The 20,230-nt window shown below is 40.6% G+C and overlaps 1 protein-coding gene across 2 annotated transcripts in view; it reads left to right on the top strand.

Annotated features, from left to right (window-relative positions):
- SHB (SH2 domain containing adaptor protein B) overlaps positions 1-19,379 on the top strand; it is a 68,854-nt gene extending 49,475 nt beyond the window's left edge. Inside the window, exons 4-7 of one of the 2 annotated variants that reach the window (XM_054185602.1) lie at positions 3,658-3,750; positions 4,542-4,713; positions 9,092-9,211; positions 17,770-19,379. In XM_054185602.1, the coding sequence (XP_054041577.1) occupies positions 3,658-3,750; positions 4,542-4,713; positions 9,092-9,211; positions 17,770-17,953 (569 nt within the window). In that variant the 3' untranslated portion in view covers positions 17,954-19,379. The remainder of the gene's footprint in view (positions 1-3,657; positions 3,751-4,541; positions 4,714-9,091; positions 9,212-17,769) is intronic. The other variant, XM_054185603.1, reaches the window with a different exon arrangement.
- Positions 19,380-20,230: the final 851 nt, after the last annotated feature.

Here is a 20,230-nt window from a genome sequence, read left to right as displayed (position 1 = left end):
GTTTATGCTATGGCATGCGTGTCTGCCCCAGTTCAGTAGATACTTCCCTGCCTTTTCATGTGTGCCTATGATGGCAGCAGTGTTGCCTTTGTCTAGAGCATATGTGTAGCCTGCATCTCCCGACAGGTGTGCCTTACTACACAGCAGCATGATCCACAGTAACTCTGTTGTAGAGGTAAGATGTCTGCTACCTGGAAGAATCCACAAGCATGTCCCACAGGACGTGTAGGGATGTGAAGAGCCACAAGAAGTGGATTTGCGGTGTGTCTTAAGCTGGTCTGTGCATTGTTTTCTGTGGAGTTTCTGTATTCTCCATTCCAGACTCTGGAGGGTTTTCCACCGTTTTCCCTTTGCCATGATGTCTACCACTTGCCCAGCTTTCTTTCTTTTGTTTGTGGTTTTCTTTTCCCCTTTGTTTTGTCCCACAGAACTGCATCTATGTCTAGACTCGCTCATTCATCTTCCTACCTGACACCTGGTCCCACTCTGTTACCTTCTTCTGTCTCCTTGGAATTTCTCTTCTCCCACCTTCAGACACCTGCTCCCTATCACCCAAGAACCTCTCCTTTTAGCTGTGTGTGCATTTCCGCCCACAAGGAAGAAGGATGATGTGCTTCCTCATTCATCCCCATCCTTCTAGCCCCCTGGGCTAGGCCAGATGCCACGGGGAATGTCTGGGAATGTCTACAGTGACTACAGATTTCTGTCGAAGAGCTCCTGCAAGGAACTGACTGTGTTAACTGAAAGGCTTCCAGTTTTTTTTGCCAACTTGTCCAGTGTTTACTTGACTGGAGGCATGTTCAGCCATTCTTGTTTGTATTCTTGGACAGTTTGGGGGTAGAGCTACTTTTGAGCAAAGCATATTTTGTTTGAAGGTGAAAGAGCAGGGGGGAAGAAATGCTGAGCAGGTGACACTTAAGTCTTCAAAGGTGGAATTCTTTAGGACTATTTATCTCTTTGCAGCTTGTTTCTGTGGTTTAGCATAGTACAGGGATTCTGTGAGTTGAGGTTGTCTTTACATACTAGTTTTGATAATTTTCCGATGGCTAAGAGTAATATCAGAGTTATTGTGAGCTTCCCACACAAGGATGGTGATTGTGTGCTCCCAGAAGTAATTTTCCTTTCAAAGTATGCAAAATACCTAAACCAAAAAATTCATTCTTTAGCAAAACTGAGATACAAACTGTGGGACCAGTACACATCTGTGTGCAGTGAGGTCACACTTTGCAGATTTTTAAATTAGTAATATAGCAGACACAGAAATGGAATTATTAGTATTAAAAGTTATTGTCTTAAGAGTCATATGTGTGCATATGGAAATCTTAGACCTTGTTCTTCATGTATTGCGCATATTACATGAAATGGCTGATTTTTAATTCATCGAATACAAAGAACAAATGTATTAGTTTCTACTGCATACCTTTTTGTGCATAACTCATTTGGTGTTTGTTATGTCTTTGAGTTCTGTAATCGTATTCAAGCCCACTTTTTTGGTCTTTATCAGGTAAATTCTGAAATAGTTTTTTTGAGTGTTGATTTAAAAAAAATAATCTAAGTTTTAGCAATTGTTTTCTTCATCTGTAGTTTTTGGTTTGTCTACGTGTAACTGTAAATTAATAAGGCACAATACATCCAATATGAGATTTTATGATTGGCCTATCCTATGTGAAAATATTCTTCCAAGTATTATGTGGTTAACTCTTATGAAAGCACACTAAATTAACATATTATTTTACAGAAGTAAGAGGCTAAAAAGAAGTTTAATTAAAAAGTATTATGATATGGTTGAATTCCTTGTGGGTTCAGCATGCGGTGTTCTGTTTTAAAATGCTAGGAGAGTAAACATTTTTGAGATTAATTAGATTCCTTTGATTGCATCTGTCACTCATTATAACAAGGTATGTTTTCATTACCTGGTTATTTGTTACAAAGGATTGCGTAAGGATTGGCTCAAGCATAAATTCAAGCTGCTGTCTCATCTGGTGTCTCTATATGTAATCTAACTCCTAAAAATTATAAATGTTTAAAATACAGAAAGAAGAAGTCCAACTTTTAACTTTGAAGCAGTGGAAGGTTTGCAGCGGAGAAGTATTGTACTGACTGCTGAGATGTGTGTTGTGCTTTCTGACTTACTGTATGTGTGAGAAATCAGGCCTTTCCAGGCTGTCACGTGGGGATAGCAAACCTTTGGATAAAGGAAATGTATGTGAAGTCTGTAGACCCCATCACAGCATTGCTTCACAAAATAAGTGGCCCTCCGTTATGAAGAGGGCCATCTAGTACAAGTTTTCAGCACTGCTTGTGGACTTCTTGAAGGAGGATCTGTAGATGCCAAACTTGGTCATCTCTGCTGGCTGCAACTGCCGTTGCACAGAAAACTGGTGCCTAGGACCCTGGGGGGCTCGAAGCAAGGGAGTTCTGGCATGCCCCCACCAGAGGGGTATGGTACTAGCCACAGGGCAGAGGAAAAGAGGCCACATGGAGAGTGAGGAAGGGTCAGGTATGCAGTCAGTTCCATAACTGTAAAGGCTATGTAAACAGAAGTACCATAACAGTAAAAAACTTTACAATCCCGGCTGCATGTAATTGAGCTTCTGAACCTTCACTGTATATGCTAGAGCTTTGGTTTAGAGGGTGTTTATAGCAGCTGAAACTCAGTCCTGATAACAACATTGCATGGGTTGAAGCCTGGCTGGGTATTGCACTTGCCAGTCTAATCTGCCTGGATATCCCTTTCAGACTGCTTCTTCCTGCCAATTTAATTTGCAAAAAAAGAAATAGGGCAGGAGTCCAGAGACATGCCTGAGCTTTTCAGACAGAGAAAACATTCAAAACCATCTGAAATTTAACTTTGTGCTATTTTTGGAGAACACATCCTGCTTCTAACCATCATGTTGTAAAGATATTATTGTTTACTGTCAGAACTGAGTTTCATGTGTGTTTTGTGAAATTATTTTTTTGGTGTCTGAAAGATGTTGTTTGGTCAGAAGCTTACATTAAGTTTACCAGTTTTCAGAGAGTTCCCAAATTACATCCAGGTGTTTTTCTTATAGTTGAAATAACAATGCTGTTCATATATGTATGTCACTGGCAAGTACACACATGAAATGTTTCTCCTTGTTATGCTAATCAGCTTTCATTATCCAGTAATGAGGTTAAATCAGAGTTTCAATTTTAAGAAATAATCAGAATATTTCTGCCATGCATACTTCAGAATATTATTAAAAACATTTGGCCAATTTTTGCAATAACTTTTGCTTACTTTCTATGAGTAGAGGGGAAATTTGGAAGTGTCCTAAGCCCCTTGAGGAAAGAATATAAAAATAACAAAAAATGCTCCAAAACATTTCCCGTGTCCCAACACATCTCTGCTCTGTATGCATTATCTTTTTGAACACTACAGCTGTCTTCCTGTTGCATGGAGTTGCTTTAAAACAGCAAGTACTACTAGCCACATGCCTGACTGTCTGTGTGTTATAGTAAGTTGAGTTCTAAATGCATGCTGTTGTAGGGAGTCTCTTTAATTGTCCTTATAACTTTTTCTTTGAATTTGTTGTTGAAAATCACAGAGGAGCTGCTTGCACTGTGTGTGTTTGTGTGCATTGTGATGTTTGCCTTCTGATACGGTGAAATTTTTTTCTGCCTGGTCCCCGCTAGATGACCTCAAAACAATAATCCATCTGCAGCTGGGAGCTGTTTTGATGAAGAAACAAACCATAGAAGGCAGTGAAAGTCAGGAAGATGCTATGGGTAGCTCCTTTCACTGTTTCTGTTGGTGTTCTGTCCTTTAATAGTTTGAAATTATAGATACGTAGAATCTGCAAGTGTAAGTGTAGTAAATGCAGGATGAGAATGCTGGCATCATTAGTATGTGCTTTGCCACAGATGTTGCAATGCACTAAGATATTACAGCTTTGCAAAATAAGTTGTATTGCTTTTCTTGGAGTAATATAATTTGTGAGAGAAACTAACAAATGCCATTTTCCCTTTTCATCATTTTGTACCATAGTGTTTCAAGACAAAAGCTTTGTGCCAGCATTGTATAAGTGGATACAGTTTTTATTCATTGCTGCTTGACAGTAGTTCTGATGTGGATAGATGAGTGTTAGCTGTCTGGATTTACGCCCAGACCACTGTTAGGATGATTCCACATAAACTGAGGCAAGCTAGATGTTCTCACTTGTTTGTTATTGTAATTACGGCAGGTGACTGAAAGCCAGTCTTTGTTACTGTTACATGGTTAACAGTATCATCTCTAAGGGAAGAAAGTATCAAATGTTAAGATGAGCACTAATTATTGTAAAAAGGTTTAGAAGACTGTGGGTTTTGTTACTGGAAAAGCAGGAGAGTTTTAGGACCATATTTATATAGTAAGTAACGCCTTTACCTGATACATATAGCTTTGCAGATAGACCACTACATCTTCATGCTACCGGGTGCATGTTTATTCTCCCTGCGAAGTGTGAAACCTCTCTAAGTGCTACAACTATTTTAGTCCTTGTTAACCTTGCCTGGAGAGGTAATTATTGTGTATCTTGCAGCCCAATTTAATGGAAGTGAGAAACGGCAAGCATCTCCTTGTCCCTCAAATGACCAGCGCAGGCAGTTAAGAGCACCTGGAGGAGGCTTTAAACCCATCAAACATGGCAGTCCAGAATTTTGTGGGATCCTGGGAGAGAGAATAGATCCAACTATTCAACTGGAAAAGCAGATGTAAGTAAGCACAGTAATTGATTTCTAGCTCTTTGCCTCCCCACTTACAGGAGCAGGAAATGTCCCAGATCCTGCTGTCCACCTCCCCCTCCCTCCTCAGTATCCCCTGTGTTAGTGCTCACAAAAAACTATTCTTATTCTGTAAAGTGTAAGTAACTTTTATGGGAGTCAAAATAGAGTTAAACAGGAAAGTCATCTCGGGAACACTGAATTTTATTTGCCAAGTATGTGCAGTTATTCCACTTTCAGCCGTGTTGACTACATTGCATTAGGGTGTATATCAATCGCGTATATACAAATTGCGCTTTAAAATGGCACAAATTCCAATTCCATATATTTATGGCATGTTTCTAGTACCTCAGATGTGCCTTGCATCTTGCAGTAATGCTGCTCCAGGAAGACACTTAAAAAACCACTTACAAAGCTTTCAGAAAAGAGACTATTATTTCTACTCTAGTGGTGTCAAACTTGATGGTGATATTTAGAGGCAATTTTGTCAGCTCCAAACTCAAGTTCTGGGGAAATTCCCTGGAGTGAATGTCTGGTATCCACGAGGGTGGCCTCTGTCCTGCCTCATTGTTACCCCTTCCTTGAACCATTTGGACAGACTGGTTGCGTGACAGAATGACCCACTGTCCCTGTATCATACCAAAAGTGCAGCCTCATAGAAGGGGACAGAATCCCCTCTTACACAAAGAAAGAAAAATCTTCTTGTGGAGCAATTTACACAGATATTTGAGAAGCCAATGGATTCACACAGTAAAATGAGGAAGCTGTGTCTTGAATCCCTGAAGGCAGTCCCATTCCAGACACTGTCATTCTAAGTTAGATGCAGAATTTATTTTCACAGGAGAGGGAGGGCATAATTTAGCATGGATATGAGCGTGTTTTTTATGGGAATACTTTGTTCCTGAATGGTAGCAGTATTGAGAGGATTAGCAATCCTTTTGCATTTCAGATCCTCAGTAGGAGAGAATTGCCTCTGTCAGTTGCATCTGAGAGAAGGTAGTTCCAGAAATTCCTTTTTCTTTGACATTCTATTTTTACATGCAATATTTGGAAACTTAAATTGAAACAGAGAATAAAATCAACTGCATGGTGTCATATTCCATCCAATTAACCTCAGCCTTTGAACCTTCTGCTTATTGACAGATTGTAGACTTATCTCCAACAGAGGAAATACCAACTACTATTGTGAAATCACTCACTGATACTGATAGGTAAACTATTAGAAGGCTACAAATTTGACTGTAAAATTTGGTGCTCAGATTTGGGTAGTTCCAGTCCACCATAGCCTCAAAAAGTACATCTAAAATACTGCAGGAAATTGAGCATCCGTTAATTGACTTTTGACTCTTAAATATATTGTTGTGTAGTTCTGTCTTGTAGTATAACTGCAGTTATATGTAACTGCAATTGATAATAACTGAAAACTGCAGAGCTAGTTTTGCTTCCTTTCATTATTCAAATGTTAATCGCAAGAGATTCTTTTTGATTCTTTATTATGCAGGATCAGATTTGAAATGAATGCACAGTTAATAATGTGTCAGAAAATGGAAGAGTTTAGATTTATTGTACCTTAGATTATTGGGTGTTATTGTTTTTTACCTTATTATTATTATTATTATTATTATTATTATTATTATTCATAATAATTCAAACTGCTCAAGTTTTAGTAGCATTCTAACTTTCCACAGAAATGTCAAACTATTCCATCTTTGTCTACAAAAATTGATCTGTTTTTGTAGAAAGGAGTAAAAGATCTATAGGAAAGGGTGCATGCGAGTTGACAAGTGCATAGATAGGTTAAGTTTCCCAAACAGGCAAAAATACCAAGGTATGATAATATATCAAGAAAATACATTTAGTTGCTTGTGATTAAGGAATCTGTAACTATGAACTTACTAATGCACGGACCCAGGGGAATTGAATGAATTTGTTTCATTTCCTCAATAACAGTGAAAAGAATAAAGTGTATTCTGTTGTTTCCATCATCTTACTGAAAGTGAATTCCTCCCAGCCTTATACGCAAGATCTGGTGACTTCCTGTTTTGCTCTGACCAATTCAGAAAGAGGGTACTGTTGTGCATTATATGAGCTGTAGTAACTGATTATACTTACTGTATAGTTGATGCAGCTGTCCTGTCTTCAGTGAAGCTGTGGCCACTTTAGTGGCTGAAACCTGAGCATTGAGAAAGTAAGGGACGTCAGGAAGAATGTTCTATAAACCACAATCAGGATGCTTTCAGTCTTGGGAGGAGATCCTGATAGAGGTCGAATGTGTGATTATGTTTGAATTTTGCTTTCAGGTTTGCGTTGTGTGACTATGTTTTCCAGGATATCTTAGAAGTCATGCACGTCTTCAGGTTTTTATGTCCCATGCTTTGGTACCAGTATCTTTCACAAGTTGTCATTTAACTATTTTGTGATCACATCATTGACATTTGAATCTTTGACCTTTTCGCACAAATACATGTATGTTGATATTTAAAAAATAGACACACCCAAGGCAAACAGACCCAATACAGTTGAAACAGGAAATTGGTCAGGAACTTTAAGCTGATTATAGCACTATGCTTATCTTTCTAGCTAGCTGGAACAGGAGCAATCCGAGTGTCCCATTTACATGGGCATATGGTTCATAAGCAATTACACTTCCGGATACTGTTGTTTACTCTCAGCCAAAACAGCTTCCAGGCATCACTTCTGAATCAGATGTTTTCCCATCAGCAGTTGTCTTCATACTTCGCTGGTTTTTTTCCAACTCTTTTAAAAGCAGGTTTTGCTTCCTGGAGACAGCCCTGCATTCCTTTTCCATGAACTTCTCTGCCAACTGGGGAACACCAGATCTGAAGAATATATTAAATACTTTCCTCTGAATATCAGAGTCCAGGGTATCTCCCTGGTTTTGGCTGCATCATATTTAATTTGGTTTTATTTGTCCCTTTGGGGAGAAAAGGAAGAAAAAATATTTATAGCTAATAGGAATAATTTTTAGACTCTCCCAAATCCATTTTCTGATTTACACTTTGTGTTAATATTCTTCCCTTACTCTCAGAAGACAACCCAGTCTTTAAATTGCTTGTTGAGAAATATCCTTCAGCAGCAAATAATGGGAGATAAGGAAAACACAACCTGAAAACATTGGCATCTGTGTCTTTATTTTATTTGTGAAGTGATGGAGCTGTTGGGGCCTCCCTTTCTAGTCTGTCTTGAATATACAATAGTACAACCCTCTTTTTAGCTTTCTCTAATGCAGACTTTGGTTGTAACCAGGCACACAACGAATTTTTAATTTCAGCACCAACTTTTGTTTAGCATATTCATCAGATTTGACAATGGAACTGACATTAACACAAATTAGTTAAGAGCATGACTTCTGTCAAAGGGATCTGCCTGGTCTTTATTCACTTACTTTTTAGTTGGAACATCTCCGTTAGAGTGAGTTCAGCAGAGAAATAAAATTAGAACAAATGGAAGAAAAATTTTTTCCACAAGGCTGATGACAGTTCCTGGTAATAACAGAGAGCACTTCTGACGAAGCATTATACTGCAGGCATGGTAGTGTCACATTGTGCTTCAAAGTGCATCTGGCAATGGCAGGGAAACATCTTCCTCAGAGATGTAAATGACCCAGTGCAGGGCCAGGCATATTACATTGCTTGGGAAACCTGGGGGAAGGGTCAAAGCGTTTACTGTGAGATTTTAATTGCTGATACAAAGCAGCATGTGCTGAGGATGTTCTTTAGTTGTAGTGGTCAGTTTAGTGAAGGACCCACCTCTCCTCTCCCCATTTCCTTTCTTCCCTGAATTTATCACACCCGCTCCACAGACCCACCAGAGATTTGCTTAAAGCACTCTGATTTGTCAAAGCTGAGTTTAGAGCAAGTGTCTTTGTTACAGATCTTCACACTTCATCACTTTCCTTCTTTCTCTAAGATTTATTTTAGCAAAACTTTTCTACTATCAACTGTTCATATTCTTCAGATGTGATTTTATTTTTGTTTGCTTTTGATTGTTTTATTTTTGTTATTTTGTATCATAGGGATGAAATAGAGTAAATATGTATGTTGTGGATCTACTACTTGCAAGATAGAGATTATAATGTGTTGCTCTGAGTGGGAATTTCTTACATAAATATGTACACCAATACTATTGTATCCTCTCCTGATCTATTTTTTTTCCTTCAGCTGACAGGAACTACAGCCCTCCAAGTTAACTTCAGATAATGCAAGCAATGTGCTTTTTATCCATAATATGTTAGATCTTAAAGATATTCATGTGATATTAACCATTATTGATACCTTAAAGAAACAAAGTATTGAAAGGAGTATGAGGTGGAACATGTATGTGTATTAATCTCTCTGCTTTTTCCTAGATGGTATCATGGAGCAATCAGTCGGACAGATGCTGAAAACCTGTTACGTTTATGTAAAGAGTGTAGCTACCTTGTAAGAAATAGTCAAACAAGCAAGCATGACTATTCTCTTTCACTGAAGTAAGTACTTGTCAGTAAAACATAATAAATGCAATTTCTAAGCCATAACTTCTATAGAGCAAGAAGAGAAAAAAGATCCCATCTATTGCTGCACGGGTTCAGCTCAGAAGGGCACCGAGAGAATTTGAGACTGTCAGTCTGCATGACTCTGCATGGCGTATAGTGACAGTCACTCAATTAGGACCTTGTGATTAGGGGATGTTAAGAGCTTTTTAGTCTTCACTTGATGCCCATTCAACTAAATAAACTTGGATTTTTTTTTTTCTGGTTCTGATTTGAAATGCTCCTGCTATTTCTGCTTCAGGCTGAATAAGCAATTGTATTGTTTGAGGATTTTATTCCTTTGGCTTCGTACACGGAAGGAAGGCTTTGTGTGGTTTACTGTGTCTCGTGGTTTGGCCTCAGACGGCAACAAAGAGCCACGTGCCGCTCGCTCGGGCCTTCCCAATACGGGAAGAATCGGAAGAAAAGGCAAAACTCTTGGGTTGAGACAAAGGCAGTTTAACAGAACAGCAAAGGGATCAAGCAAACAACAACAATAACACGGATAGAGGCATATACAAACACAATTACGGAACCACCGCTCCCCGCTGCTCACCCGCCGCTCACCCCAGCCTGCTCTGAGCAGGGACTTCCCGCCCCCTCCCCCAGCAGCTCAGGGTGGGCATGGCTCACATGGCATGGAATACCAGGGAAAATTAACCCTATCCCCGCCGGAACCAGGACACTGTGGTAGAGATGTACAGTATTGCTACAACTCTTGAAAGTAAAAAGTCCAGGATCAAGGATGAAATATCTACAGAATTAGGAAATGAGCATTGTTCCAGTCTTAGTGCTGCTTTGAACTTGCCTCACCTACCTTAGGCTGATTAGGGTACGTTACAGATGCTGGCTTCAACATAGCATAGAACAGAATCATAGGATAGTTTGGGTTTGAAGGGACTTTCAAAGATCATCTAGTCCAACACTTCTGCTGTGGGCAGGGACATAAGCTCACTTGCTTTTCCAGCAAAGGAAAATTTCCAGGTTTTCCTTGCAGGAGAAAAAGAAGCTCCTTGACCTTGGTATAGGCAGTACAAGTGCAAAGAGAATTGTTTCCTTTCTTTCATTCTCACAGGATAGGGTCTGGTGTGGAATCTGCCCTTCCAAGTAAGTCTGGGACACAGGCCTACTTACCTTTTTCACAAGCATTACTCCTGCCAGTTTGGCTTTTACATGGTTTCTTCATCGGTCTGTTCTGGAAACACACTATGGTAAGGTAGCCGAATGACTGACCTTCTCCAATCTGTGTTTTCTGGAGCATAAGATTCTTGTACTACTCTTCAGCTCTTCTGCCATACATTTGTCAAAACTAGCACTGACTCTGACATCTTGATGCAGTCTGTTAATTCTGTATACCCTGTGATGACGACCGTTCTCCTGTGGCCCCTCTAAAGCTCACATAATCCTCTTGAACTCATGGTATTGCAGTTAGAATTCATGTCTGTCCATTAGCCGGTGATCAATTTTCTTTTTTTCCAGGTTTGCAAATGAGTTGTTTGTTTGGTTCGAACTCCAAAATGACTGTTCCAAATGTAAGAAACAAGCATCAGAGTTGCTTTGTTACCAAATTAAAATGCATCTGTAGATAAGACATTCATCAGGGTGGTTTAAGTTGCTTGTGTCAGCATCTGTTATTTTGAGATACCCTAGTTTACCCCAAGGAAAATTAACTGCATGTTAATTGGCCACCTCTAGGGCATCAAAGGAGGTCTTTATGAGGTACAGATTCATGTGGTGCTCATCTCAGTTAGAAATAAGGAATTGTTATTGTTGATGACAAGCGTTTGAGGCAAAAAGCATCTTTCTATGGATTGTGATGCAGGGAGCTGGGACTTCTTGTCACCATTGTTTAAATTCTCCATAGCAAAAGACGGAATGAATATGTTTTACCTTCCCAGAACAAAGTGATCCCCAAAGGTCTGAGGGCAGCTGTGCACTCTCCTCCAGCAGCCCTGCATTGTTCCTTCTGTTTCCTCTTCCCTGTATTCCTTCAGGGTTGTAGGTATTTGGCTCACTCATACCCTCCCACTCTTTCCTTAAACGCAGTTTTCATTGCATAAGGCTGGGTAAAAACTGGATATCCGTACTCCTGGTAACTGTGTTGTGACCAGGGCTCCCAGTCTCTGGGTGCCATTGAAATGCCTAGTTGAGAGCTCCTTATATTCGGTCTGTCCTCTACCAGCAAGCAGGCTGGTCAAAGAAGCAGAAGCAGCAGTGCAAAGGGAAGAGGAGAGCCATCTCTCACTTTTAAGCGTGTTTTAGGTGCTCAGCAATGACTTCACTGCACATCAAGCTCATAGAGCTGCCTTCCTGATATAACAATAGAACAACGTCTCAGTATGGGATTGAAACATAATAATGTTTCAGTCTTGCTCAAAGAAGACCAGCCACCTGCTGAGCTCTAGTAGCTAATTCTTTCAGTCAGGATTTCCCCTTCCCAAGGCTCTTTGCAGCAGCGTGTACCATGCCTGCACCGCTTCATTTACTGACTCTCATTTCAATTTCAGGGAAAGTGGCTGTTCTAAATTCTAGATTATCATTATTTCACAAGTCAACTAAATGTGCAAACTGTGAGTAAAACCAGTAATGGACTTTGCTTTCTGCTCTGTCAGGTAATTTCTGCATAATCATTGCCATGGGAGGAAGAACAGAGCTGAATTCAGAGATGATGGTGTCTACTGACATACTGATCCTATGGATTCATAAACAGGCATTTGCTTTTTTCCCTAAATAGCAAAGGGAACTGCAACCAAAGTTTTTTGTCATCATGGAGATGCAGGATTGATCTGTAGAAGAGGTTCTGTTTTCCAAAGCTGAGAACATAGACTTTGGGTGGTTCTGGTTTTTGGATTAATGCTAGAACTTGTACATTTTCATTGATTTAAAACACGTAATATATTCTTGGAAAGTTACTGTTGTGATATTGTAAAAAAATATGAGTTTCTTCCTGTCAATATAATATATAAAGAGGCAGTGGGATTTCTGATGGCTTGCTAAATCAGCAGTTGAATAGAAGTATTTAGAAGTGTATTATTAGTCTGCTGTTGGCCTAAAAGTAATAATAAGGACCTGGCTGTTAGCAGACAGCAAGGATTCTGTCACTTGTGCAGAACTCCAGCAAGCTAAACATCCTTACTGCCTTCAAAGCAGTAGATGGGAATTGGTTATAGAGAATGGAGCCTGGGTTCAATAGAGTAGTCTTCAATCACATGTTGGATGCTGTTGCAAATGGGCACTGCTAGCCCTTGCTAACAGGGGGGAAGACACATTGTTTATTGTACCATGGAGACAGTTGCTGTCAGATATAGCACAGATGTCAAGCACAGATATTCTGTGCTTGAAAAAGCAGAGCTGAGGCAGGAAAAGCGATGGACAGGTCAGCCTCTGAAATCTCCAGTAAAGGACTTTTCAAAGTAATCATTCATCTGTGGGAAAAGAAATGAGTTTTTCTTTTTCAGAGAAGATTTTAATTTATTTCTTTGTTGCTGTAGGTTAGCATGAAACATTATAGGTTTTGATCATGAAACATTGTAGGTTTTCTTCAAAGTGATGGCATATAATGTAAAATAAAATTTTGAAACAGAAAGGCATTTCAGAATGGAAAAACAAAGCAACACAACATGTGTATCCTACATTTCTAGAATGGTTTTTTTTTTCTTATGTTACTGCAACGTTGTTACGTCTTTCCTTGCCCAAGTGACATTTCATCAAAATGAATGCATAAAAAACTGTTTTGACAAAATCTGCTCCTTCAGCAAAAACAGTGTTCAGAAGGCTTGGCCTATTTTTCTGATCATGAACATGAATGATGTTTCAAAGCCATTAACATTGTATGGAAAAAAATACTAGACTTAACATCTAATTAATATTTCTTGAATGGTCTTATATCACACTTCAGGCATAAGATAAAAAAAAGCAGTCTGATGTACTGTCTGCACAATTCCTTTCACATCCTCATCAGGTTTTGAAAACGGAAGGAAAATTGTGGGAAAGCTGCAATTCAAAGTCACTTGGTTTTATGGTTGTGTTGCAAAACATCTTAAATGAGGTGTGACTATTAGTCACATGTCAATTATTGTATCTGTGTAAACATCTGTGCTTCAGAGTTCCAAAGCAATTTGGTGCAGGGATTAGCAACTAGGAATTCTCCTGTTCTATATTTGAAACTCATGGGAATGGTTGCAATAAGTAAAGGAAGGAGTGAATATTGTCTGTAGTGGCACTGTTTTGTTACTGTTTTCCCTCATTTGAACACAAAAACTTGGCAAAGAATTATTGCAACATTTAAGAAATGATAGTGACATTCAGAATTCACAGTAATAATACCACATGACAGATCAGGTCCCAGCATCTTCTCTTGTAAAATGCGTATGTCTGATCTCTCCAAGGTACTGTCTTTCATCAGTGTTCACATATCTGAATTTGGGATTGCCATTTAGGTTCTGTTCTTTGAAAACCTTGGGCCTGGCAGGTTCCAATAGTTGTTGCTGTTGAAAGAGCTGAGATACTGGTATTCCAAAACCAGGACTACTCACTATCAGGCATATGTTCTGCTTGTACTTGTTCAGGTAGACTTCATAGTGCTCAAGAGAACTAATCAGAAACTGATTTACAACCAGTTAACGATGAGGTTTTTTCCTTATAGCTACCTGAAATTTCAGTAATCTTACTGCCTAAAATCCGAGCTTAGATTGAAATGGTTTGGAGGAGAGGAGGGAGGAGTACAACTTCCGGATTCCTTTCTGAACAGTTCTCTCTGTTCTCTCTCAGTCCTAGTCACTGGTCTGGCAGCAATAGTGCTGTTAAATAAGTGTAGATGCATTCTGCCCTTGCCAGTTACTAATAGGCACTGGTTCTCAATGAGTCCAGGCATACCAGACCAGAAGAGGGTAGACTGTAAGACAGACTTCAAGAACAAAAGGGGAGGGGGAGGCAGCACAGGGATCCGTAGTGTAGATGTGAACAGTTTCGAATCCTATACACCTGGAAGTGCTTAATTCAGGGGCATGGTTTCAAGGTGCGAAGATGACTTTCTTCCAACTTAATTTGTTGTTCATTTTAGAAGATGAGAAATATTTGGTTTGATATTTCTAGCTGCAACTAGTGACAGCTCAGTTGGTTTAGTTGGAACAAGGAAGGCAGATAACAGATTCACAATGTAACTTTCAGAAACTAAAAGGAGACTTGAAGGGAGTGAAGGAGGAAAGTATTTGAAAGTATGACTTTGTTTTCATCCACCAGTAAGCCTGGAATAATGCTCAATTTAAAGAGTTCTGGACATCCAGAGAAGTAGCAGGGATAGAAATTAGAACTCAGCCCATCATTAACAGCGTGGTGATAACAATTGGCTCAAACACTTAACAGTCAGTAGAATCAGTTCACTGACTGAATGTTCTTGCCTCTCAGTTCTCCTTTGTGAACAGAAAATTGGCATGCTTGACACCGCAAAGCTTTGAGGTCACTTTTACACAGCTCCCAGTTGCCACCTCTGCTCTTGCTCACACAAAATGACCTCTGAAATCCATTTCTGAGACCTTTCCATTCAGACTGGGTTTTACCTAATGAAAGTAACTCCGATTTTTTTAGGAGAACCAAAAAAAACCAGAAATACATGAGAACGAAGAAAAACAGAATACATACATCCCCAATATAGTGGGATGTGATTTTTTTATGGAATTATTATTCCACAAGAAACAACAATAAAATCCACATCCATTTCAAAGCAGCCACAAAACACTACTAAGAGGAAGACCTGCAAAAGGGAAACTCTACGTTTTGACCTGGTCTAATTCTAAAAGGTGAAGAAACACCACGTTCGCTGAAGGGGAGAAGATACAAAGGAGATAGGGCATGAGATAGTATGGAGTTGGGAAATAACTGCTTTTCAGCAGTCAAAATGCTAGGTTAGATGGTCATTCATTTCCTCCCAGTTTTCCAACATACTGCATTGAAAAGAAAATGGGGTTGTTGGACTGAAGGCTGTTAGGGATGTCGCTTAATAATCAGAAGAGGTAGCTGAGAATGAAGATGACTAATGACTGAATGAAGATAACCTCATCTGCCAATGGCCATCTGACAGTTGAATCATCTGGGATGTTCCACAAAGATCCTGGTTAACAGTTGGTTTTAACAAAAAAGCTATATGCAAATAAAATCTCCAGGTTTATTAGTCTTAGGCAGTCAGCTTTCAATGGCTAAATGAGCAGATGGATAGTGAACCAAAGGAAGGGAACAATACATCTCTCTTCATAATATTTAAAGATGCCACCCCTGTTTAAAGGAAATAATTTAGAAAGCAATCATGATACAAAAGAGATTTTTTTCCACTGAGAAATTAATGTTTAGAGCAAGATTTTAAGCATGTAAAGCTGTAAATGCAGTGCCTGTGGTGGTTTGTGCTCACCAGTAAGTTTGAGAGAATTGTTGAACAAATCTGAAAGATATGAGCTTGATTGCGCTACAGGCACTTCCAAAGTAAGTGCTGCTCGTGCTAACTAGAAAATGGCAGTTTTCAGAGGAGCTGCTTTTAATATGGCATGATTTGTTTTCCTGCTGTAGCTTTCTGTGTTATCTTAGACTGGGCTTCTTTGCTGACATAGACTGACTGCAGTTTTAACACTGTTGTCTTTGTCCCTGAACAGACTTGGAGGAAACAATGGTTTTGAGCCAGAAAGTTAGGGAGCTGTAAAGTTAGCAAGCTGTAAAAAGCCTCTAGGCCTCATTTTAACATCTTGAGGTGTGGAGCTGTCCTTTGCTCTTGTTTTCTTCTGTCTAAACTGTACAAACTTAAGATAGCCTACATGACATGCTAAAGAGAGAAGACACTGAAGGGTCACTGCTGGGAAAAGATGAGGTCAGCTCTACCACCTACTGTATTATATGGCAGTGTGGGTGCTACCAGTCAGAGTGGCATTATAGAATCACAGAATGGTTTGGGTTGGAAGTGACCTTAAAGATCATCTGGTTCCAACCCCCCTGCCATGGGCAGGGACACCTCCCACTAGACCAGGTTGCTCAAAGCCCCATCCAACCTGGCTTTGAACACTTCCAGGGATGGGGCATCCACAACTTCCCTGGGCAACCTGTTCCAGTGCCTCACCACACTCACAGTAAAGAATTTCTTCCTAATATCTAATCTAAATCTCCCCTCTTTCAGTTTAAAACCGTTACTTCTTGTCCTATCACTCCACTCCCTGATAAAGAGCCCCTCACCATCCTTCCTGTAAGCCCCCTTCAGGTACTGGAAGGCCACTATAAGGTCTCCCCGGAGCCTTCTCTTCTCCAGGCTGAACAACCCCAAATCTCTCAGCGTGTCCTCATAGCATAGGTGCTCCAACCCTCTGATCATCTTCATGGCCCTCTGCTGGACCCTCTCCAACAGGTCCGTGTCCTTCTTGTGCTGAGACTCCAGAGCTGGATGCAGTACTCCAGGTGGGGTCTCACCAGAGCAGAGTAGAGGGGGAGAATCACCTCCCTCGACGTGCTGGCCATACTTCTTTTGATGCGGCCCAGCATGCAGTTTGGTTTCTGGGCTGCAAGCACACATTGCTGACTCATGTTGAGTTTCTCATCCACCAACACCCCCAAGTCCTCCTCCTCAGGACTGCTCTCAGTCCATTCTCCGCCCAACCTGTATTTGTGCCTGGGATTGCCATGACCCAGGTTCAGGACCTTGCACTTATATTGGATGGGTTGCTTTTGTGGCAACAGACAGGGCAGTTACCATGCCACTCTTTTCCTACCTGTATAATCATGAGCCTTTCCTCAAAGAGGCAGCATACTGCGCAGGCAGGCAGGTCATCTAGGAATAGAATGCTTCTGGTTTGGAAGTCACTGACTGGTTTCTGCCTGTAGAAGGGCTGCAGGATAGCAGCCTTTGCTCAGTACAGTGCAGGTGAAAGTCTTTATGCCATTAATCTTAGGAATGGGCTCATCTGAGGAAGTTTTTCTGGCTGAAGCCACCAGGTTCTGCACATAGCCATGTTCTGGGCAGTTGCTGCAAGGGTGGGATGGGTGTGTGGTATGTCCTGAGGTATCCATGGGACAGGACAGGACAGGCCTTTCCTCACCTGCTTATGGCCTGCCTATGTGTCTATGAAGAGAGCCTCAGACTTCTGACAGGCCAAAATCAATGATACCTTTTGGTCCAGAATAATGATTTGCTGTAGTGAAAAGTGAATGTTCACAGGAAAACACTGGGGGGGACAGGAAAGGGGTTTTCCTCTGGCACACATCTGGATCAATTCCAGGGTAAGCCAGCCTTGCACCTGTATCCATACAGCACAGGTGGTGAAAACAGAATATGAGTTTAGGCTGCCTTTGTTTTAGACTGTCCATGGGGGTTTGCAGCTTGCAGTCACTGTCCATCAGTCTGGCCACAGTCTTGGCCTGTCACCCAGCAACTACTTGCATTTTGTTCTCCTGCATTCCCCTATGTCATGAAGGAGAGCCTGTTGTGGCGCTGCTACCCTCTTCCCTATGCACAAGCATGAACTAACACTTTGCTTTCCTTGCAGGAGCAGCCAAGGTTTTATGCACATGAAACTGACGAAAACCAAAGAGAAATACATCTTGGGTCAGAACAGCCCTCCCTTCGACAGCGTTCCTGAAGTCATCCACTACTACACCACAAAAAAGCTGCCCATCAAAGGGGCAGAACACTTGTCACTGCTCTACCCTGTGGCTGTGCGGACTCTCTAATAATCTAGTCTCACCCCTTCCTGTGGATGGGAGGTGAGAGGTAAGCTGGGTTGCACATAATTCATTGCCGGAATTCAGTGCTTGAGTCTGTGATGGAGAGCGGCAGCCTTTATTCTTGGGAACATGGGCACTCTGCAGTTGTGTATGGGACTGTGTGTATAGACTCTTATGCTGCAGCATGCCTCTAGAACTGTGCTTCTACATAAGAGAAAGAAATCTTATTTTAGTGCAAGCAGAACAGATAACCTTCCACAGAGCTTCTCTGTGAGTAAAAGTACTTCCTAATGAAAGTTCTTTCTCAGTGTTTTGAGAAGAATCGACAAGTTCTACTCAGCAGTAAAACACCAGCGACTTTTATTGTCTTACTACCCTGAGAAACTTCTGCATGTGAAAGAGTAACCTGACTCTGAGGCACCCCAGGGTGTTCTTGGTGGACCTGAGAAGGAGCTGCCTAGCAGGCAAGTCTTTGTAGCTCTGGTCACTTAGCTTGGTGGGTTTTGGTTTTTTTTAATGCAGTTTTTTGGGGTAGTCAAATGTTGAACTACTAGGCACACAATCTTAAAATAATTTTGTGAGAGCAAATCATTGTTAATTATTTATGAACAGGGAATGTAATTAAAAAGTAGTTTGTTATATATTTTTATCTTTTTTGGTACACTAATCTCTTAAGGGGATACTGTCTTCATTTTCAAGTTTCATTCATAGACACAGGCAGCTTCTTGTTTGGGGCAGTTACACCATAATGTTTTAAGTAGTTGAGAATGAGTCATTTTAATATGTGGGTTAGTATTTATGCATGAGGTTGGTCAAACAGTTGTCTTACTGAAGTAGAAGACTAACAAGTGTGTGTCACTTTCCATAAGATGGCTCTTGCAGTTGCATAAATGAGAACTGGGGTATGTAGCAGAGCAGAATTTGTTTTTCTGGTGTACCAAGGCATTCTTAAAATATGGTCCCTTGACACGTACCTTCTGGCCAGTGTTTATTTTCACTATGAGCAGAAGCCTCCTGCTGTATTTCAGTCACTGTCAGCCAGAAGCACTCCAGAAGCTGCTCTATACCTTAGTCCCGCCAATTCAGTGCCCGTCAACTGCAGAGAGATTTTCTACGTGCTCTGCGTGCTTATTTAATGGGAAAAGTGAAAAAAATATAATTGTGCAAAAAGTGGAACTGGGGAATTGATAGCCTGGTAGTCTTCACGTTGTGCCATCTCCCACCTACGTCTAGAATGTTGTGCAATAACCCATCAGCTGTTATAGCAGCAAACTGGTTATATGCAGTTTATGTATTTTACAGACTGCAACAGGACTGTGAAATTATGTGTTATTTAATTCAGCTTTCTTACCTACTACTCCCTTTTATGTATGCTTAGAAAGAAATGCAAATCTGAAAATTGTAATAGAATAACCACTTACTGTCTGTAAAAGTAGTGCTTCATTGTATTGTCTAATCTGATAAGAACCTCAAGGATTTCCCATATAATGTCATTGGTGATGAAAGTTCTGCCTCCTTTTAAGCCTGCCTTGTTCTTTATATGACATCCGACACAGTTTGAACAGGAGGGGATCACACATATGTGAGGAACCCAGTGCCATTATGTGCAGTGACAGTAGTGGGTCAAACTGTCCCTATCTCACACAGAATTTGAAGCTGTGTTGGAATTGCTTCTTACTGGTTTTCTGAGAGAAGTGTGGCACAATGCAGTACAAAGAGACAACACTCCTCTGCAAGTGACACCAAACACACCCTTTTTCATGTAGTCGTCTACATACCCTTTTTATTTCCCTAAAATCTTTGCAGACTCTTCATTCTCCTCCTAACATCATCCAATCGGCAAGAGCGTACAGGCACATTTAAGTTAACATATTCTTCTCTCACCAGAGTAGGAGTTCATGAAGGTGGCAGAGCTCGCAGAGATTAGGAATCAGATTGCACCTGCTGCTGAGTCTTTGCCTGTGTGGGCTCTGGCAACTCCATAACACCCCTTGGGGCAGGAATATATCATATTTCTTCTTTTGCATGTTGAAGTGCATTTTTGAGAATTGTTGCTGTTCTATGGCCTCTTCTTCTGTAACGGAAAAGCCCATACTCTCTCTAACAGCAATTACCAGTAGAAACCAACAGCATCGTTAACCAAGGCCTTGACAGGCTTCTCTAAGCACGTTGTGCTTAGCTTATGGGGATAACTGTTGTACCAAAACTTTCTTGTCATGGGCCTGATTGAAAGTCAGCTGAAGCCAGCAGGTGCCACTTTATTGCTGCCTGCGGATTTCGGGT

The sequence above is a fragment of the Rissa tridactyla genome, chromosome Z (genome assembly GCF_028500815.1).
Source record: "Rissa tridactyla isolate bRisTri1 chromosome Z, bRisTri1.patW.cur.20221130, whole genome shotgun sequence".
NCBI classification, from domain to species: Eukaryota; Metazoa; Chordata; class Aves; order Charadriiformes; family Laridae; genus Rissa; species Rissa tridactyla.
Note: the sequence above shows the minus strand (reverse complement) of the source record. Positions and strands in the feature narration are given on the sequence as shown.